The sequence below is a fragment of the Mchenga conophoros genome, linkage group LG17 (genome assembly GCF_057382185.1).
Source record: "Mchenga conophoros isolate Kocher_MC1m ecotype Shallow Benthic linkage group LG17, M_conophoros_male_GT1.1, whole genome shotgun sequence".
NCBI lineage: Eukaryota > Metazoa > Chordata > Actinopteri > Cichliformes > Cichlidae > Mchenga > Mchenga conophoros.
Genome location: NC_140542.1, coordinates 27,325,198 through 27,343,961, shown reverse-complemented (window position 1 = coordinate 27,343,961; position 18,764 = coordinate 27,325,198). Strand labels below are relative to the sequence as shown.

General features: G+C 41.4%; 1 protein-coding gene across 3 annotated transcripts in view; it reads right to left on the bottom strand.

Annotated features, from left to right (window-relative positions):
- anks1b (ankyrin repeat and sterile alpha motif domain containing 1B) overlaps positions 1–18,764 on the bottom strand; it is a 267,248-nt gene that overhangs the window by 184,586 nt on the left and 63,898 nt on the right. For all 3 annotated transcript variants that reach the window (XM_085252154.1, XM_085252151.1, XM_085252152.1), the window contains exons 2-3: positions 7,881–7,961; positions 4,647–4,803 (exon numbers count right to left, since the gene is read on the bottom strand). In XM_085252154.1, coding sequence (XP_085108280.1) covers positions 4,647–4,803; positions 7,881–7,961 — 238 coding nt within the window. The remainder of the gene's footprint in view (positions 1–4,646; positions 4,804–7,880; positions 7,962–18,764) is intronic.

Here is an 18,764-nt window from a genome sequence, read left to right as displayed (position 1 = left end):
AGCTCTTTGGAAATTGTCTTGTTTTGATGGTGCATAAGTAAGATTTTATGCCTGTCAAACTGTGTTATCTTTAGCTTTCTTTTGTAGATTTGACTGAACAAAGCAGGAATAAATTGTAAATTATAAATACATTTTGCAACAGGCTGCTAGTAGCAAAGTACAATTTGAAATTGGTCTAAGTTATTAGGTTGCCTGTTATACTTGAATGATTCATAGGTCGGTGTTAAGTGGAGTTCACAAACAAAAAAAAAAACAAAAAAAAAAAAACTACCTCTAATAATCGTCAGGTTTGCAAGTCTCTTCCAAGATTGACAATGAATGAAAATGTCAAAAGAAAAACTTTGAAGGACCTTCAGAAAGAACTATTGCCTGAGATCACTTTTAAAAGATTACAAGAAAGTCTGCTTGGAAGAAGAATACAAACAAATAGCGGCTAGCTCAAGACGTTTGCACAGTACTGTACCTCATGGAGCACCTTTTCACCAGCCTGGCTGTATACGAGATTTCCACTGACAATATTCTCCCTCTCGCCTTTCAGGCAACTAGTTTCTCCTTGGACTTTTCGGGTAATTGCATCTATTCTTTGATTTAGCGATGTGTATTTTGGCATTGTTGACCCCGTTAAAATGTCCCGAACAAGCCAGGTGTAACACCTGGTCCTTACTCTTCCCTTTTCTATCATAAAAACAAACAAAATTAAATGAAATTAAACTCCTGACTTGTCTTCTATTCATTCACCCAGCCGTTGATCTGAGTCAGTGTCAGTGGAGGAAAGAGATCACAAACAGCCACGTGTTAGTCGTCAAAACATGCATTTGGCCTTGCAATCCGAGTGCAAGCTTTGAGCAAACAAACAATCTCTCACCATCAATCACTGTCTCACTGTCTTTCACACATACACGCATAAACACGCACGAACACGGCATGTATAATCATCTCCTCCAGTCAGGCGGCTTCCACCTCTCTCGTGCGCACAAGCTCCCGCAATAAACAAAAGCAGCTGCGAATGGGAACTACTGGGACCAATTAGACAATAAACAGTGGGCTGGAACTGGTTTACCGCCAACTAATAACACCCACTAACCTTGAATAATCTTCTGCTGGCTGCAGAGTGGAACTGGCCCACAAACTTCCCCTAGCTCGATTTTTGTCAACCTCCCATCTCTTTCTTTACACTCTCAGGACCTTTCGCACTCATTGCAGTTCTCTCCTGCTACCTTTTCCACACTCCTGTCACCATTTCTCACGTCGTGCACAAAAGCAAGCACAAATGTTGAGTTTCCCTTTCTCCTGTAAGAAAAAAAGATCATATTAAGGCAAATACTGTGCCACCAGAGCGAGCCTATAAAACTAAGCACGCGCACACATAAATACTCAACCTCTGACACGAGTAATGCTGTGTGTGTGGGCAGAGTAATATTGTTGAGAATGGGGTAATGTGCAGCCAATGGCTTGCTGCTGTACGTCTTGATGATGGGTGTGAGTGCGCGTGAGACTCACTACATCACCCAGACTAATGTATGCAAGCTCTGCTCTGTACTGCAGACACGACAGACAGCGGGGAAATATGGAGCTTAGGCATCGTAAACACACCAACACTAAATAAATCTTACCCACTGATTTATGCTTGCAACCTGAAAACAGCTGTACCCTGGCGCTGATATAACAACAAGAATACTGTACAAACATGCAGCATGCATATAAAATATAAATAGATATAAAATACACAAATAAAAATGCCCAAGTACCACATTTTCAGTTTTCAGTGTTTGCAAACCTGAGTGCTTAGGAGAAAACTAACACCTTTAAGGACACTAAAGAGCAGGCTAACATAACAGTGTTCATAAAAGTGGGAGCGTAGTGTGTTTATCTTTTTTAATGTAACAGCTTATTACACACAGAGGAGGATGGAAGCTGATGACAAGCATCAAAGTGAGATATAGCATATGAAGAGTGTTACAGAGAAAGATGATCAGTGTAATTAGATGATTAATTGGAGATTATGTATTGGAATTTCAGGAGTGGGACCACGCCTCCAAATACGCTCCTTCCGGCTGTCATCTATATAGGTTCCCTCAGTTCTACAAACTGGTCATTCTCGTTTACATGCCCCACCCTCCCTCCTTGTTCTCCATTCTTTAACTTCTTCACTTCTATTTAGTGCATGGGGATCTGCCAGGCCCGGGAGACGCGCTTTTTATCAGGAGGGATGTTTGCTTACCGAGTGCATCCTTAGCTATTTTGGCACCGTGCTAGTATTGCAAAAAAGGGAAGAAAGTCTCACTATTCAAACACTATTTGGCTCCAAGTAATAATTTAATCCTTAAAACATTTGTACAAAAGCAACATTGGTTTATGAAGGATTTTCTTTTAGGGCAAACGAGTACAAAAACCACTTATACAGAATTCATTTTTCATTTTCTGTGCAGCTGTGTTAGAAAACATAATGCACGGTCATCCCAAAAATCGCATGCCTCACAGCATATCATTTGGGAATCCCTCCTCCGGAGAACACATCTGTATATACAGTGTCAACTGATTTCTTATGTCTGGGTTTTAGGGCCAGAAAAAAGGGGGGGAATTATTTGCACAGGTTATCGGCTCAGTATCAAGAACAACTCTTCCAAACGTGCCACAAATTACATTATTTACATTAAAGTCATTTTCAATTAAACTCAATAGCCTACACATCACTGCGTGCTCAGAACTATTTTGCTTGAGAGTTCAATAATATTTTGTCGTGAACTGATTCTTCAGCTGCAGTGGAGCCAGTGGAGCTTGCAGCATATAAAATTCACAGTCTTTGGGTTTTTATTTGCACTATGCGCCAAATACGGATACAATAAACATAATCTCTCTTCTGTTAACTTTGTCTTGCTGGACTGGATTACTTCTCATAGAAACCCACTCTGGCCTCCCACATATAAAAAGCAAAGAAAGAGAAGCCGCTGCTGCTTTGGGGGTTTGCTGACGAAATTCCAGGAAATTTAAGAAAGCATTAAATAAATGTGCTTGAAAACATGAACGCATAGATAAGTGGGATGTTTTTCACTGTGTGTGTACTTAATAAGAGGTACAAGAGCACAGTCAAACAATGCCAAGAAGTCAGCACCTGTCCACAGTACTCTCTCCATCAGCAGCTTCCACTCAGTGTGTGTCCACGCTGCCCACACAGCAACTCATTGACAAGGTAAAAGAGAAAATTGTCCGTGTTCACTTGCTGACGAACCTCTTCATTTACGGGGAAAGGACATCATTTATCACAGCACACAATTAGGTTCTAACAACTCTCACGGGGAAACAATCTGGCTAATGGTGACAGAGGAAATTGTGCTTATTAGGCAGAGTAAATAACGCTCTGATAGCCAGCGAGGTCCATTACTATGCCATCGGCAAGTGCAGGATTTGATTTGATTTTTTTAAAGAAATATCTAGGGTATTTACATTTTTGCCAACACTTCTGATTAAACAGCTTCCTGTGTTTTGTTTCCTTATCTTCAGATGCAGCGCATCAGCGAGCTGTGACATCACCAATATGCTGCCAGCGAAGATGGACAGAATAGGAGTGATGCAGGAGAAGAAGGTCATTTTTGCTGATAAGGAATGACAGCAGAGGCAGGCTGAATGCTCCCGGAGCTGAAACGCTCACCGGGCTGTCAGAGAGAGATGTCTGGAAAATGTAAAGGATCGGCTCTGTTGGACAGAAGCCGTAATGAGACGACCAGCGGTAGCACTGGTTTACATGCCCCGAGAAATCGGGCTAAAGGACTTTATTTTAGTGGAAGAGGACGTCCTTGTTCAGGAAGAGCAACGTAATAGTTCTGCAGCGATTTCAAAAACACTTGCGTGTATTTTGCTTCAGAAAACACGGAGAGGTGGTGCATGGGGAAAGGAAAAAATCCATTCGATTTTAGTGCAAATCTAGATCACTTTCTTAGAAAGTGGAACAGAGGTTGTTGGCCTTGACACAAGAGTCCCTTCTCCATATCTGAGTACAGATTGTCAGTCTGGGGAACTAGTCCAACTTAGTCTAGACTGACTTGGCCTCTGATGAAAAAGCCAAATAATCCAAGGCTTCCAGTGTAGCTGGTGGATATGCCGGCCAAGTTCTTTTGTTCTGAATTCTCTATGGGTCACCACAGCAGATTATCTGCCTCCATTTCACCTTAAACCTCCTCTGTCACATCAACCCTCTGCATCTTCTCCTTCATGACATCCACAGAAGCCCACAAAGAAGCCTCAGCAAGGGGGCTTCTTTGTGGGCTTCCTCCTATCCTCCTCTAGGCTCCTTCATATTCACCATCCATTTCCCAGAATATCCAGTATCCATCCTCTGCACATGTCCAAACCATCTCAGCTTGCCTCTCTTTACAAATAAAAACCCATTTTAAAAAGCATCGCAGAACCACATGTACTTTTATTTTGAAGACAAAGAACCACAAGCTAAAGCCTGCTGCCTGATTAAAGGACACCTGAGAAATCACTTTTTTATTTAGCATGACCTCTAGGGCTGCAGTTGATTGAGCCTGTAGCCTTTTGTTGGACCGAGGAGAGACATAGCGGAGCTCAAACAAAAGCTCGACTTTAAGGTGACACTGAAGGTGAAGTTTCTTAAGAGGATGATGAAGGGATTATTGCGTGTTTACCTGTTGGTTGACACGGCAGTGGGATGGGCCGTGGTGGATGAGGATACGGACGATGTCTACATCTCCCCTCCAGGCAGCCAGGTGTAGCGGGAAGCAACCTTTGCTGTCAGACACATTTGTGGATGCCTCAAACTGGAGCAGTTTCAGCACCACCTCTCTGAGAGAGAAGCAGGTACACGGATATCAATACATTAACAGAGGAACAAGTGGAAGAACAGACAGTTAAGGCAGCCAGGTGCTACAAAATCCACATGATGGTAAGCAGTCAACTTTATTTGACAGCAACGATTCTTTTTTAGCACTTTTCACTTTGGAACACAATTTGCAAAGAATCTCTTCATCATATTGGCCAACGAATCATTTTTAGTGGTGGAAGAAGTACTCGAATCCTTTAGCAGTGCACAGACAGCACCTAGCAAAACATGCTACTTTCCGAGAGTGAAGTTTTTACTGACTATATATAAAAACAAAAAGTACTTGTATAAATCACTAAGACCTTGGTAACAACTGGCTAAATAAATGATTTTATTATAATAATCTTCAGGCTGTGTAGATGGAAACATAAATGCTGCATGTTCACCTTCAAATGCTCAGCTATACTAAAACGTTCAAGCTCTACAGATAAATGCCTTTCTTTCATTTAAGAATAATTTCTCTTTTTTTGCCATTTTCATCATTTTCATCTAAAAAAGTCATCCTTTCTCTTCTTTAAGTAATATTTTACCTAAGTTGACTCGAGGGAACAAACTCAAGGACAGCAGTATACGAGGTGCTTCTTTCTTTTCTTTTTTTAAAAAAATGCAAATTCTCCACTTCAAAACTGAATGTGCAAGAAATGAAATAAAGCTATGCCTACAAATCGTGGGTCACTTTGACACTACAATTAAAAAGATGCTCAATAAACACAGCTGTATCGTAATGAGCTTTTCTCATATTGTAGCTACACAATCTTAATTTCGCTGTTCCACCATCGTGGTATTTATTGTGTTTCTTTCTGCAGTAGATCATCTTTTATGCAGGTTTTTATCCACCTTATGTGATAATAAACTTGCACTTCCTACTAAACCCTAGTTAAACAAAGCCTTGGTTCTGAGGGATTTACAGGAAGCTCGCTGCAGGAGGCACTGGAAAAAGTACAGCTACAGAGAGCAGCATTGCTGCTTTGCTGCTCTTGATAAATAAAGCAGTACACAAATTCATAAAGCAGCAAATCACAGAGTTGGATTGGGCTAAAAAAAATCCATTTAGCTGCTGCTGAGTAGTAATGTCAGTGATAGTGTTTTATATTAGGGGGACTCCAGCTGAAGAGGCAAGGCGAAGTGCTTGATTTGCATTGAAAATGTCAGGAGGGAGCAACAGAGGAGACAGAAGGGCAAAACCTCTCCCAGGAGAGCACAATGAAGCAGCTCTGTGCTGCTTAATGAACTACTTACTTACTTATTTCTGTAGTTTATTATATCTTCTTATAATTTCATTTCAGTTTAAGGAACAGTTAAAACAAGGATGGCGTAAGGATGAAAAATATGTATTTATCACCAAAGCGCCTTTGATGTCATAACGTTGTGATCTTTAAAAATTCAATTCAAACCCAGCCTGAAGAACAGCTCTCTGAAAACAGCTCTGCCTGTTGCCAAGTCCTCTTCCTTCTCTCTTTTCACTCTCCCACCTAAATGCTAAATCACTCCTCTGAAGCTTTTTGTTGGCAGCCTAATTTTCACTGTGAGGGTGCATTTTTCTTTCCCTCACTTCCCTCCTCCTTTCCCCGTTGATCTGAAGGAGGAAATCCACATAATTGCCCCCAAAACACGGTGCTAATCCTTCAGTTCCGCCAAACCGGGATAGCAGTCAGGCTCGCAGCTAATCCAAAGTGTGTAACGGATTTCTCAGCAGGACCAGGTGAAGAAAGGGAGCTGCACTGTAGTTCTGTGCAGCTGTAGACACTCAAATCATTCACATATTGTACAGTTTGGATGGAAATAATGTAGGAATTTTGTATTTCTGACTGTAGGAAACTATTTTACTGCCCAAAAATGCAAGATTGCTTTCGGTAATGGCTTTCATTTTCATTGTTATGCACTAACTTCTAACTTTGATTTAAAGCCTCTATAATTAAAGTTATTTAGCATCAAATCTCTATGTGACATCCCATGAACAAAGCAGTCGATAATATCTTCAAACGCCTTTTACAGCCAGAAATGTTGCGTGACAGCATTCAGTGCTGGTTTCAAAATACATTTAGTCTAGTCCAAACAGTCCTTAAGTCATGATGCAAACTAGCCAGGGCAGGAGGAGCAAGTAGTGGTACCTTGCAAGCAGTGGTACCAGTGGCATTGTTGCAATAAATTTCCCTCATAGGTATTCTGTAAGTGTAGCTATAAGTGGTATTATCGCAAGCTGGAACCACAGCAGCTCAGTCATGACGTGGCATTAATATCAGCACATGAAATGTGTGCTGGGAGCTTCAAGGCATGGGTTTACAGTACCTTTGTCCATACAGTGTATTGTACAGTGTTTGTACCAACTTTTAACTCAGCCGATCAACATTTTCATTATGTGCTTTGATATTGACTGTATGAGTGCAGAAATCAGACATCTGGTTCAGGAGCAGCAGGACGGGAACACAACTAGTTTAGCTGCTTCAGTTTTCACTGAAGTTGTTTACTGGAACAGGCCCCTGGATGTGTAACTACCTTATCAAGTTAATAGGATGTGTTTGCAGTTAAGACTCCTCCCTGCAGGTTTATCCAGAGAAAGGCCCGTTCAAAATCAGTTTACACTGACAGCATGACATAAGCACAGTACCATGGCCTCTCATCATGTCACAGCAGAAATGTGAAAACAATTAAATAAAATTTATGACATTCTGACTTCTTTTAGATTCTTTTCCTTTGGTTATGGTAATTTATTTATATATTTATTTATTTGCACAGAATTACACTTTTTTTTTTAAAGAATAGAAAAATCACAGAGTGCAATCTGTAGAAGAAACTGTCAGACTTTTTTAAAGAAACCAATCTAAAGATATCTCTGTGTCCCCCATTTATTTGCATGCAAACACATAAAAATCCAGATAATTAGAGATTTGCTGATAATGGAAAACAATATTTAGCTTCAGCTCTACAGCGTACAAAGAACAGAACAATTTGTTTCCAGTGCACTGAGTAGCACTTGCATTTACAACTAATTTCTATCCAGCAGAAATAGAGTGACAGAAACACTCATTAGCAGGCTTACCTGTGTCCATTGAGTGATGCATGGTGTAAGGGTGTGTATCCTGAGCTGTCTGTGCAGTTCACGTTCAGGCCCTTCCACATGCTGTGGAACAGAGAAATGCCTCAATTAATCAACGCGCACACACACACACACCACGCACGTTTATGACTGCTTTTAGTTGTACAGATTTACCACCTTTATTTCATCAGCTGGTGTAAGTGTGCTACCAGCTGCGACAGTCTCTTTTAGTTTAGAAGCAGGAAATGACAAGCCAGTCCCGACCAATTAGGATTCACATTCCTCAAATGTGTCAAGCATGGAAAGCAAGGACAGGTGGAAAGTGGCTTGTGGTGTTTTCTTGAGAAAAATGCCCTTCAGAACACAGATTGCTCATTTTAAAATGTTTAGTGACACTTTTTCCCCCCAAGTAAATTACGTATGAAGTCTTACAGGTGTTGTTTTACAGAGCAGTTTCTTTGTGTAACAGTGTGTTTATTAGTTTGTTTTCATATTGCGCTTTTCTTCACACAAAACAATCTAGCTTTATTATGTAAGGGTCCCAGGGTGAGGCTTGTAATTTCTCATTCGGAGGCAACAGTCAGGAGATCTTAAGTTCTGCTTCATCACACTGGCAAATAATGGGAGCGAATGAGGTCAATTCTTGTACTCGAGAAACGGCTGAGCATGCAAATAAAATTACACAAAGACAGAAAGTTACGAGGAAATCCAGCTCCACAGAGGCTGAACACGCACCGAAACACACCCGTATACAGATGACACACAAACACTAAAATCTACTTACAGCTCAGGGTTTTCCCGGGGCTATAATTATATGACCTCTCTTTTTCAAATGAACTTGTACAAGTGAGAGAAGTACTAATTAGCTCAATTCTAGCCTGAGCAAATCTTAGCTGAAAAGCTGCATCAAGAAACTTCTAAAAGTGACTGTTGAGCCTTTTTTATTATATACACACACACACACACACACACACACGCACACACACACACACACACACAGCTCTAAATCTTACTGGTTTTATGTATCTAATTGCCAAAAACATGTATCTAGTCACACCACCCTATAATCTCTATAACCCCGTGTCTCCCTCTTATTGATTTTGGCATATGTGCATCCTGAAATGAAGGATAAAAAAAATCAATGCTTCCTTTGAAGATTTGCTGTACAAAATAAAAGCTGCACTTTAACTCTTAATTCCTTTTATTTCATTGATCATATCTGCAGGGAACCGAAGGAATCCTTCCTGTAGTGAAATCTAATTGAAAATAAATATTATTTCTTTCTTTCTTTCTATTTTTTTTTTAAAGAAAGCATTTAAATTTCACTTCTACTTTCACTCTCACAGACAGATTGTGTATCTCATGAGGAATTGTCTCCTTGGAGACACTGGAGTAAAGCAGCAACAGCAGAACATTCACTGGGTTTTGACAGGCATCAACACAATGATCAAGGTCAGGGGAATTATGCAACAGCTGTACACACAGAGACACAACTAAACGTGAATTAAAAGTGCTATTAAGGGCTGGCTGCACACGCACACATACGCACACTAACAGAACAAAGTGCACGACTAGGCAGTCTTATTTCCTCTGAATTCAGATTATCATTCATTTCAGCACTATTTGCTCTTAATACGGTACACACACACACACACACACACACAAGTAGTAAATCGTGAGGCAGAAGATTAGAGAGAAAAAAAGAGATACAGCAAGGCTTGTTTCTAATGGTTCAGCTGATCAGTGCACACTGTGACTGTTTGAGGCCATATCGATCATGCTGCTCTGCTGACCCCTTCTAGCACTGACCTATCCAGCCAGCAGGATGGGTTGTTAAAAAGAGCCGACTGACAGCGAATGAGGAGAGAGGAGGAAAACCTAAATTCAATGCACGTAGAGATAAAGACACAGTGTCCAGTTTCGAATCCGTTCTGAAATAAATGTAGATAGATCTGACTCACAAAAAACAAAAAAAATCTGCAAAAAAGTATCAGATAAATTTGTGCTGCGTTTAAAACCTAATAAATACACTCGATATATTTCTAAGAGGGAGAGACAAGAGAAAATTTTGATTCAAGCTTTCATCATTTAATTCTCTGGAGTAGTCGTCACAGTATTTGGGTGATTTTTTTAAGCAAGACAACAGCTGGGAAAATGTAAGGTGACAGATTGTAGCTCAACAAAAGGCCAAGCAGCTTTGTCAAGGTAGTGGTTTTGTTGTGTAGCAGCTTCTATACCTACAGTTTCTACATTCACATAAGTACACGTGTTCAACTGCTTGTTAGCACAAATATCTAACCAGCCAATCACGTTGCAGTAGCATTTAGACACACAGACATGGGCAAGACAACCTGCTGAAGTTTAACTGAGCATCAGAATGAGGAAGAAAGGTGATTTAAATGTCTTTGAATGTGACTAGTTGTTGGTCCTGGAAAGATTGGTTTGAGACGACAGTTTCCACAGGATCACCGAAACTGGACAATAGACAATTGGAAAAGTTTTTCCTGATCTGATTTCTGCTGCGACATGCCAATAATGGGGTCAGAATTTGGCATAAAGAGCATAAAAGCATGGATTATTGGCATAGTTTGAGCCTCTTAGTATTGCTGCTGACATTCATTTATGTGCACATCTTCTTATGGATGCTTCCGGAAGAATAACACACCATGTCAAAAAACTCAATTCATCTCAAACTTCCTGAACTTTGTAATCAGCTCACCGTACTCAAATGGACTCCACGGTCACCAGATCTCAATCTACATATATAGAGCTCTTTTAGGATGTGGTGAAATTGGAGATTTATATCATGGATGTGCAGTTAACAAACATGCAGCATCAATCCTTACGTTGGGTGAGTGCTGAGTGTTTGTACTGTATATGTGTGCATGAGGGTGGGAATGCATGTTTGTGTCTGTGTGTGCCTGTTTGTCTGTGTCTATATGTCAGGTTGGGTCTTAGACTCCACCTTTCTGGGAACTCCCAGGCCCTCCAAAGTGTGGAGGCCTATCTCCCCTCACCACACTCCCTGCCGGTGACTGATGCCCTCAGGGGTCGGTGCATTGGTGGTTCTTGGTGTCCAGAGCTGGGCGCTCAGGTATGTACCAGCTCACTCCCGGTGGCTACCTGGCGGGGCCTGGCGCCTGTTGCTCGGTCAGGCCTCTTCCGGGGCGCGGGGGGCCCTCGGGCCTCCGGCCTCTGGGCCTGCGCTCGGTTCACTCTGGCACAGCTGGTTGCCGGCGGAGCCGGCGGGCACGCCGGTGCAGGCCCCTCTAGCTTCTGCCCGGTGGCTACTGGGTGACCTCTCGTCTGGGGATCCTCAGCCCTTCCCATGAGGGTGGTCCTCCTTGGGCTCTCGCACTCTGGGGCCTCTGGATGTCTGGGGCCTGGATCTCCTTCATGCCTGCTTCATGCCCTGGGGGACAGGACTATGGCTCTCTACATCCTCTTGCAGACCATTACATGGGGAATACAAGCGCGCTGATCCACACAGGTGTGCACACAGGTGTTCACTGTTCGTAGACTTAAATCACACCTTTCTTGGCTGCTACTTCAAAGCACATTGTGCGCCGTCTGTCCTGCGTGCTGCACAACAACATTCAATATTTAGTATTTACTGCTGTTTACACTTAGCTAGATTAATGCGATGGTGTTGTGTTTAGTATATTGCTTTGGTTTTTTTTGCTTGTTTTCTATTCTTTTTCTCTCAACAGGTGATCCAGGAGATTTTTTTTTTCCCCTTTCTCACTGTCCCTCTCCCCTTCTGTTTTTCTTTTCCTTCCTCTTTCTTTCTCCCTTTCCTATCCCTCACTCATGTCTGTCCTGTCTGTAACAATTGAAAATAGAATAAAATAAATAATAAAAACAAAGGTCGATCAAATGGACCAATACGGCAATGCCATGATGATCCATTTGGCAAAATAAATCCATTGGGTATCCTTGTTGGTCTTCAGACAACAATTCTGACGGCTAAAGAACCAAATGGGACAGGCAAAAAAACAAAAAACAAATATGCAGCAACTGTGTGATGCTATCATGTCACTATGGCCCAAAATCTCTAAAGCAGGGTGTGTCTAACAACGTGGCCAATGAGTGTAATTAGTAGCTACATGCCATTTTTTTTTGTTAAAGGTACACTGTTTATTAAAAGAAGCATTTTTATAATATTTTATCACATATTTCCTTTATTTAACTCTAATCCCAGTAATACAAGCACTAAGCTGCCAATGTGGGTTCACTGGGTTTGAACAGACCTTGAAAGCACAGAAACAGATATTTACCACTGGTGTTACCCCAAAACAAACATGTACACTGAGTCATTAAGCCCTGCAGTACAAAGAATCTCTGGAAGTGACAAACTCCCAAAATCGCCGTATTAACGCTAAAACACAGCAGTCATACACCGAGGCATATTACCATCATAAAAACCTGGACAAACAAATTTGTGCAGCTACTTTGTGAGGAAATGAGGAAATCTTGTTTGCAGCATGCGTGAGTCTCATTGTAAAGGCCAGAGCTGAACAAGGTGTTCTGTTTATGGCACACTTCTAGGTTGTGGAGCAATGGCCGATGTGTAACACTACTGAGTTTCTTTTGCATTTGGGGGTTGGCCTAAAGCCGACAGAGAGCTCTGCATAGTTTTTCTGGCCTCTTCTAGAGCTTTTTTCCCCTTCAGTCACTTACATTTCATCAATTTTACATTTCAAAGTTTTAGAATCACTTTTTGTATTTATTATTATGCCACAGAAGGTCGAGGAAGCTTGCAAATGACGTCTTATTTATATCACTGACAAAAAAAACAAAAGCAAAATAAAATTAGAAAAATATATTTTTGAAGCTATATTTATGATGGAGCGTGGCAGATCAATTCAATAACCTCACGGCCCGAGGAAAGAAACTTCTGAAGTCTGGTGGTTCAGCGGGTTGCTGGGTGGCAGCAGGGTGAACAGGCTGTGGCCTGTGTCCGTCGAAGTGTACTTTAGTATGCTTTAGGCTCTGAGCAGACACATAGCAGGGTGCCAGTGGTGTTCTGGGCAGATATAATCAGATGCTGCAAAGCCTTGTGGTGTTGGTCTGTGCACATCTTTTAATAGTTGGTAATGTTTCCTGTTAGAATGCTTTTTATTGCTCTTCTAAGGACGTCAACGAGAACTTGCATAAGAAATTTAGCCTAACACTCTTGCTCCCAACTTGATACATACCAACACTTGGTCAGGACCCCCTTCTCATCATATTTTAAAGATACAAGTACCGCCTTAGGCTCCTCTTCTGATATACTTAGATATCCCTTTAGTCTCATTTGATAGTGTGGAGAAGAACAAATACATAGGGTGTTGGTTGACGGGACAATCAACACAAGCTGGAGTCCTGTCTGGAACATTTTACTCACAGTTATTGTCCACATTAGTATTGGTGATGACACCAGCTGTTTACTGTCTCATTTCGTATAATCAAACAATGCAGGACCTCCATTGATTGTACTGGACTAACCCGCATGTTAAAAAAAGTTGGCTCAAATAGCAGCCAGCACATTGTGATGTAATTAGTGTCCAACCTATAATAAAAACCATGCCACGTGTACAAATTTTTCATACACGTTACATAATTAGTCATTTCATGCAAATGGAAATTTCTTTCTACTCATTTAAATACACATGATATTGGTTCAGCGTATGTGTAGGTGAGCAGGTAATAATATTGTTGTCTGGCATTCTCTTAGAAAAAAGCATTATAATGTGCAGTTTGACCATCAAGGGAATTCCCTCAACCTCTACGACCACAGCTAACTGTTAGAGGCCTGACAGATTACAATATTATTCTTTGTTGTCCTATTACTTCTTTTAAAACTCATGCATATTTGATCTGTTTCATAAGCTCTACGAGGGCCTCAACTCTGAGAAGGAGTCTCAACCCCATTGATAGATATGTATTTATATTCACTGCTGCCCAGTGAGAGAACCTGTGAACGTTGTATTCAATGTGTAAACCCTGCCAAAAAGTACAAGACGCAGGCGATGCGCCTTTTGAAAATGAATGCCACACACACTGGATAACAACTTGAACTTTGTAAATCACTTTGTAATGAGGCCAGGTCTCTTATCACAGCTGTTCTGTTCCGCTCTTCCACGTTCAACCTAAATTCCCGAACTCAGTCTGTTGCCCTGTCACTCCTCCATTGTTTTCTGTTCTTTCACCAGAAGCATAAACCGAGCCAGCAGAGCTTAAATAGATTTAGAAGACAACTTGCGATTAGATAATGGAGGAGAGGTGCTGCTGCAGGAATGCAGACTCTTGGCGGATTAGTCAAATATGCAGACGACGTCCTACCTAATTAACCTCAGCAATGTGAAGGGGAGCTCTGGGTTGAAATGCTGTGTCTCTGCATTCATGTTTGCATGCAACTGCTGCTCCTGTGCTGCACATTTACATTAAAATTTAATAGTGTGTTTTCCGGTTTCTGACAGATCTCTTTTCTCCTTTGTATCAGGTTCTCCTTAAGGTCCAAACCCTCTTTTTGATCAAAGCAGTAAAAGGTAAAGAGGTCAAACGTCATGACGGGCCTCCCCGCAGGCAGAGCAATGCTGCCCTCTGTTTGAACTCTTCTTTAGTTACACCCTGACAGTTTCTCCCTCCCTGTTCATCACTTTTGCAGAGAACTAAGCAGACATGATATAGCCAAAAAGGTGAGAGTACAGTACAGTAAGCAGTTTCATTTCACCAAGCCTGTTTAGGCATTACAAAATGATTTTCTTTTCTTTTAAGCTCACCTTGATGTACTGGATGCTAATTGGGGATGTGGTGAAAAGCAACACATACCTCGAGCAATTTAAAAAAAAAGCTGCTGCTCAACAAGTGAGAGCTAAATTTGGTCTCCACTTCTTTATAAATGTAATTTCTTATCAGTCATTAAAAAACAGAATATGTAATGTCTTTCAAGTGGGAAGACATTTCCCATTCTGGATGCAAACTCGGAAGCGAAAGCCTTCATTTGCTGGTTCTCACTCAGTATTGATACTGAAGCTGGCATCACGCTGCAGCAAAGTTCAGGCTACATCAAAGCGGCAAACTGTCATCAAAGGAAAAGGAACGAAGGAACTGGGAAAACCTTTGTAGCTCTGGATTCTTTTTAAAAAGGAACCTCTTCTTTGTGGGGAGGGAATTTAAGTTAACTGAATCCAAAGCCTGTTGAAATTCACGCCGCCTGATATAGTGAAAAATCAAAGGGCGTTTCAACAGAAAGAGAGGACTCAACAACAGCAATAACTTCAGGGGAAATAAAAAAAAGGAACCAATATGCGCTGAGGTGCACTTGCCATCACAACAGATAAAGTCAGACAGGAAGTGGGCTTGCTTCATATCCTGTTTTGAAGAAGAAGCAGAAGAGATACCAGCTGATTAATAGCAGTGCTGCAGAAGCTCACTAACTGATATGACCTGTAGGATGATAAAAAATACACACACGTAGACAGACTCTTACATGTGAGCATTAACTTCTCTTTGGAACTGGCCTTTGATGTTTGAAACCGACTCGCACAGAGAGAGTCCAGGCCCCATGATGCTTTAGGGTATGAATATGCTACTTTTCACGCATGTCTAATGTAGCAGATGCGCCCGTTTACATAACTGAGTTTGCGTGGTGTCATAGTTGAAATTAGCTTAACCACAGAGAGAGAATCAAAGTGCAAAGTGTGTGAAAATTCTCAAAAGGCAAATTGTATTTCTGGAGAGAGAACAGAGAAGAAATCTTGCTCCACGATCTTTAATACAGCTTAATTTCTGAGGCCCCGGTTTACTTCTTTAGTGGGTTTATGTAAGCTGCACAAAATGTGTGCATGCATTTGCAGCTGTATAGTACATGTATGCCCTGCAAATACAGGGAGAGGTGCTACTTTAAAGAAAAAAGCAGAAACAAATGATTTTTCACGCTCATGTATGACCAGTCAGTGACTGCAATTGTGCATACTATAGGAAAAAGTAAGTAAAGATCACTTAAATGTTTTGAAGGAAGGCTGTTTTGACACACAGTGAGCCCTGTTTCCTTCACATTACTCCATGCTCATAAAAGAAGCAGGCAGTGATGGCGGAGAAGCATTCTACCATTCTTTAAATCAGATAAATCAAATCAGATAAATCGGTGGTAACCAACTAATTGAATTTATTAATTTCTTTTTATTTAAGTAGCAATTTCAAGTAGTTACAGTAACAAGCTGGTTGTCTTGGGCATCTAAGGCAATCTAAGGCAACCAGCCAATTGCAATCTGGCTGCTATATAAGAATGTATGAAGAAATCTAAATATAAATAAATATATACACAATAACAGCAGCTGTACAAGTATTAACCGGAAATGAAGAATATAGTGACCAGTGTTGTGCAAAACCAAAGTCCAGAAAGTCCAGTGTGTGTGTAAGAACTATATATGTGGGTCAGTACTGTGTGGTGGTGTGATTGAGAGACCGTATCGCCTGCGGGAAGAAGCTCCTCCTCAGTCTCTCTGTGTTGGTCTTCAGGGAGCGGAATCGCTTTCCTGACCTCAACAGAGAGAACAGTCTGTTGTTGGGATGGCTGAGGTCCTTCACGATCTTCCTGGCCTTGGTCCAGCACCGCCTGCTGTAGATTGAGTGCAGGTCAGGGAGCTCGGAGCGGATGGTGCGCTCAGCTGACCGCACAACCCTCTGTAGAGCTCGTCTGTCCTGCATGGTGCTGTTCCCGAACCAGGTTAAGATGTTTCCCGCCAGGATGCTCTCTATGGTGCACGAGTAAAAGTTCCTGAGCACCTGATTTTATATATAAATATATAAAATCAGTAGAGACCCTTTTAAAGACTGCTAAGGTGCATACTTCTGTCTTTAATCTAGAAATTCCTTTTTTCTCTCCGTGTACAGTAACACTGAAAATCTCGATGTTTCTCCCTGAACAGAAAAGGCAATTAGCTAATGCAACAGGCAATAACACATTAGCGACATATACAGTGTGGAGTCTTTTTATAACAGGAATTTCAGTTTCACCTCATATTCCCACAGTGTCAGGAAGAAAATCCCATTCACACCTACACAACTCTAAAAGGTAGTCCTGCTCAGCTTTTTCAAGGAGAGGTGTTCCCCCTGTCTCTCTCTTCTCTCTTCATCACCAATCTGTCACTGTCTACTGCTCCATTTCTGCACCACTAAATCCACACTGTGGGTGACACAGGGTCAAAAAAATAAATAATATCTGAAGTCCTTGTATGTCAAACTTCAGCCACTCACTCAGCGTGTGGATACAGCAGCTATTCAGCAATACTTGAAAGTTTGCAAAGGGCATCATTTTTCGGTTTTGCAGCACAGATTTAAACTATTTAACCTATAAGTGTCATCTATTCTGTACATGAAGTTATTTTCCTCACCAGCTACTGGCCTAATTTGCTGATTAAGTTCTTGTAAAACAGCCTTCAGTTTTTAGCGTATTTAGCAAAACAGCAGCTTCCTACAAAACTCCTTTTTAGTAATTTTGCTAATTTGAACAGCATCCCCCCCAGCACTGGACTATATTTGTCTCCTTTATGTAGCTGTTCATCCACTTTTAACAACTCTAAAAAAATTAATTCAGTTTTTAAAGGAGAAGACTGAATTTTACATGACAGCGAGGAGAGAAAGGGGAAAGCACAGCTGGTAAGCTGGTCGATATAGCAGAAAATGTGTACTGAAACCATTTTAAGTATGTAGAATCAATATATACAATAGAATAAATGCCAATTCTGAGGTTAGAAGCTGGAGTGAATGGAACCAGAATGAGAGCTAATAACAAAGACACAAAATACAGACTGAACACAATTAAAACATCTTGCTCTTGTTTTGATCCTGATAAATTACAAATGCCCTTTCATAATTTTTTGGACCGAATTTCTAGGAGCATCCAAGTGGAGGAGGGTGTCGGGTTTAGTGGTCTAAGGATCTCATTTCTGCTTTTTGCAGATGATGTGGTTCTTTGGGCTTCATCCAGCCAAGACTTCCTGCTCGCACTGGAGTGTTTTGCAAGCCAGTGTCAAACAGCTGGAAATAGGCAGAGTGTCCAATTTTTGGTTGGTGAAGTGAGGGGAGAGTGGAGCTGGAGATTAACAGACTAGACAGATTAATACTGGTGTAGCATCTGCAGCAAAATGGATGCTGTACCGATCTGCTGTGGTGAAGAGAGAGCTGAGTGGGAAAATTTACTTGTTGATCTACGTTCATACCCTCACCTGTGTTCACAAGCTGTGTTTGGTGATCAAAAGAATGAGACTCCAGATGCAAGTAATGACAATGAGTTTCATCTGCAGGGTGTCTGGGATCAGCCTAGATCATTCTGAAGGGACTCGAAAGAACCATTACTCCTTCAAATTGAAAGGAGCCAGTCAGTCTTGGGTCAGGCATCTCACTAGAACACCTACTTTCAGGCATGTTCAACTGGGAGGAGACCCCAAAGCAGACCCAAGAGACACTGGAGAGATTACATTTCTCAGCTGCCTTGGGAATGCCTCACAGTCTCCCTGGAAGATCTGCAAGAGGTGGTTGGAAAAAGCCATATTTTTCCAGCAATGACTAAATGATACCAGCAGCCAGTTCACTTAGCTTAGCACTAAATGGGGAAACAAATACTCGGTCTTTACTTAAACAATGGTGTCGATAAACACGTAGATTTATTCCAGTTTAGTTTTTGCTTTGTGTCGGGGGCTTTTTGGAATTTTGTCGTTACTGGCGTTGCCACTGTTTAGAGTCAAGAAGTAGTCAGAAAACAGCAAACTGTCAGTTGGACACAAACACACAAAGCTTTAAGCAGAGCCAGGCTTCCCGTTTCCTCCTGTTCCCAGTCTTTATACTAAGCTACGCTAACTGGTTGCTGGACAGAAGAATGCCATGAATCATCCAACGCCC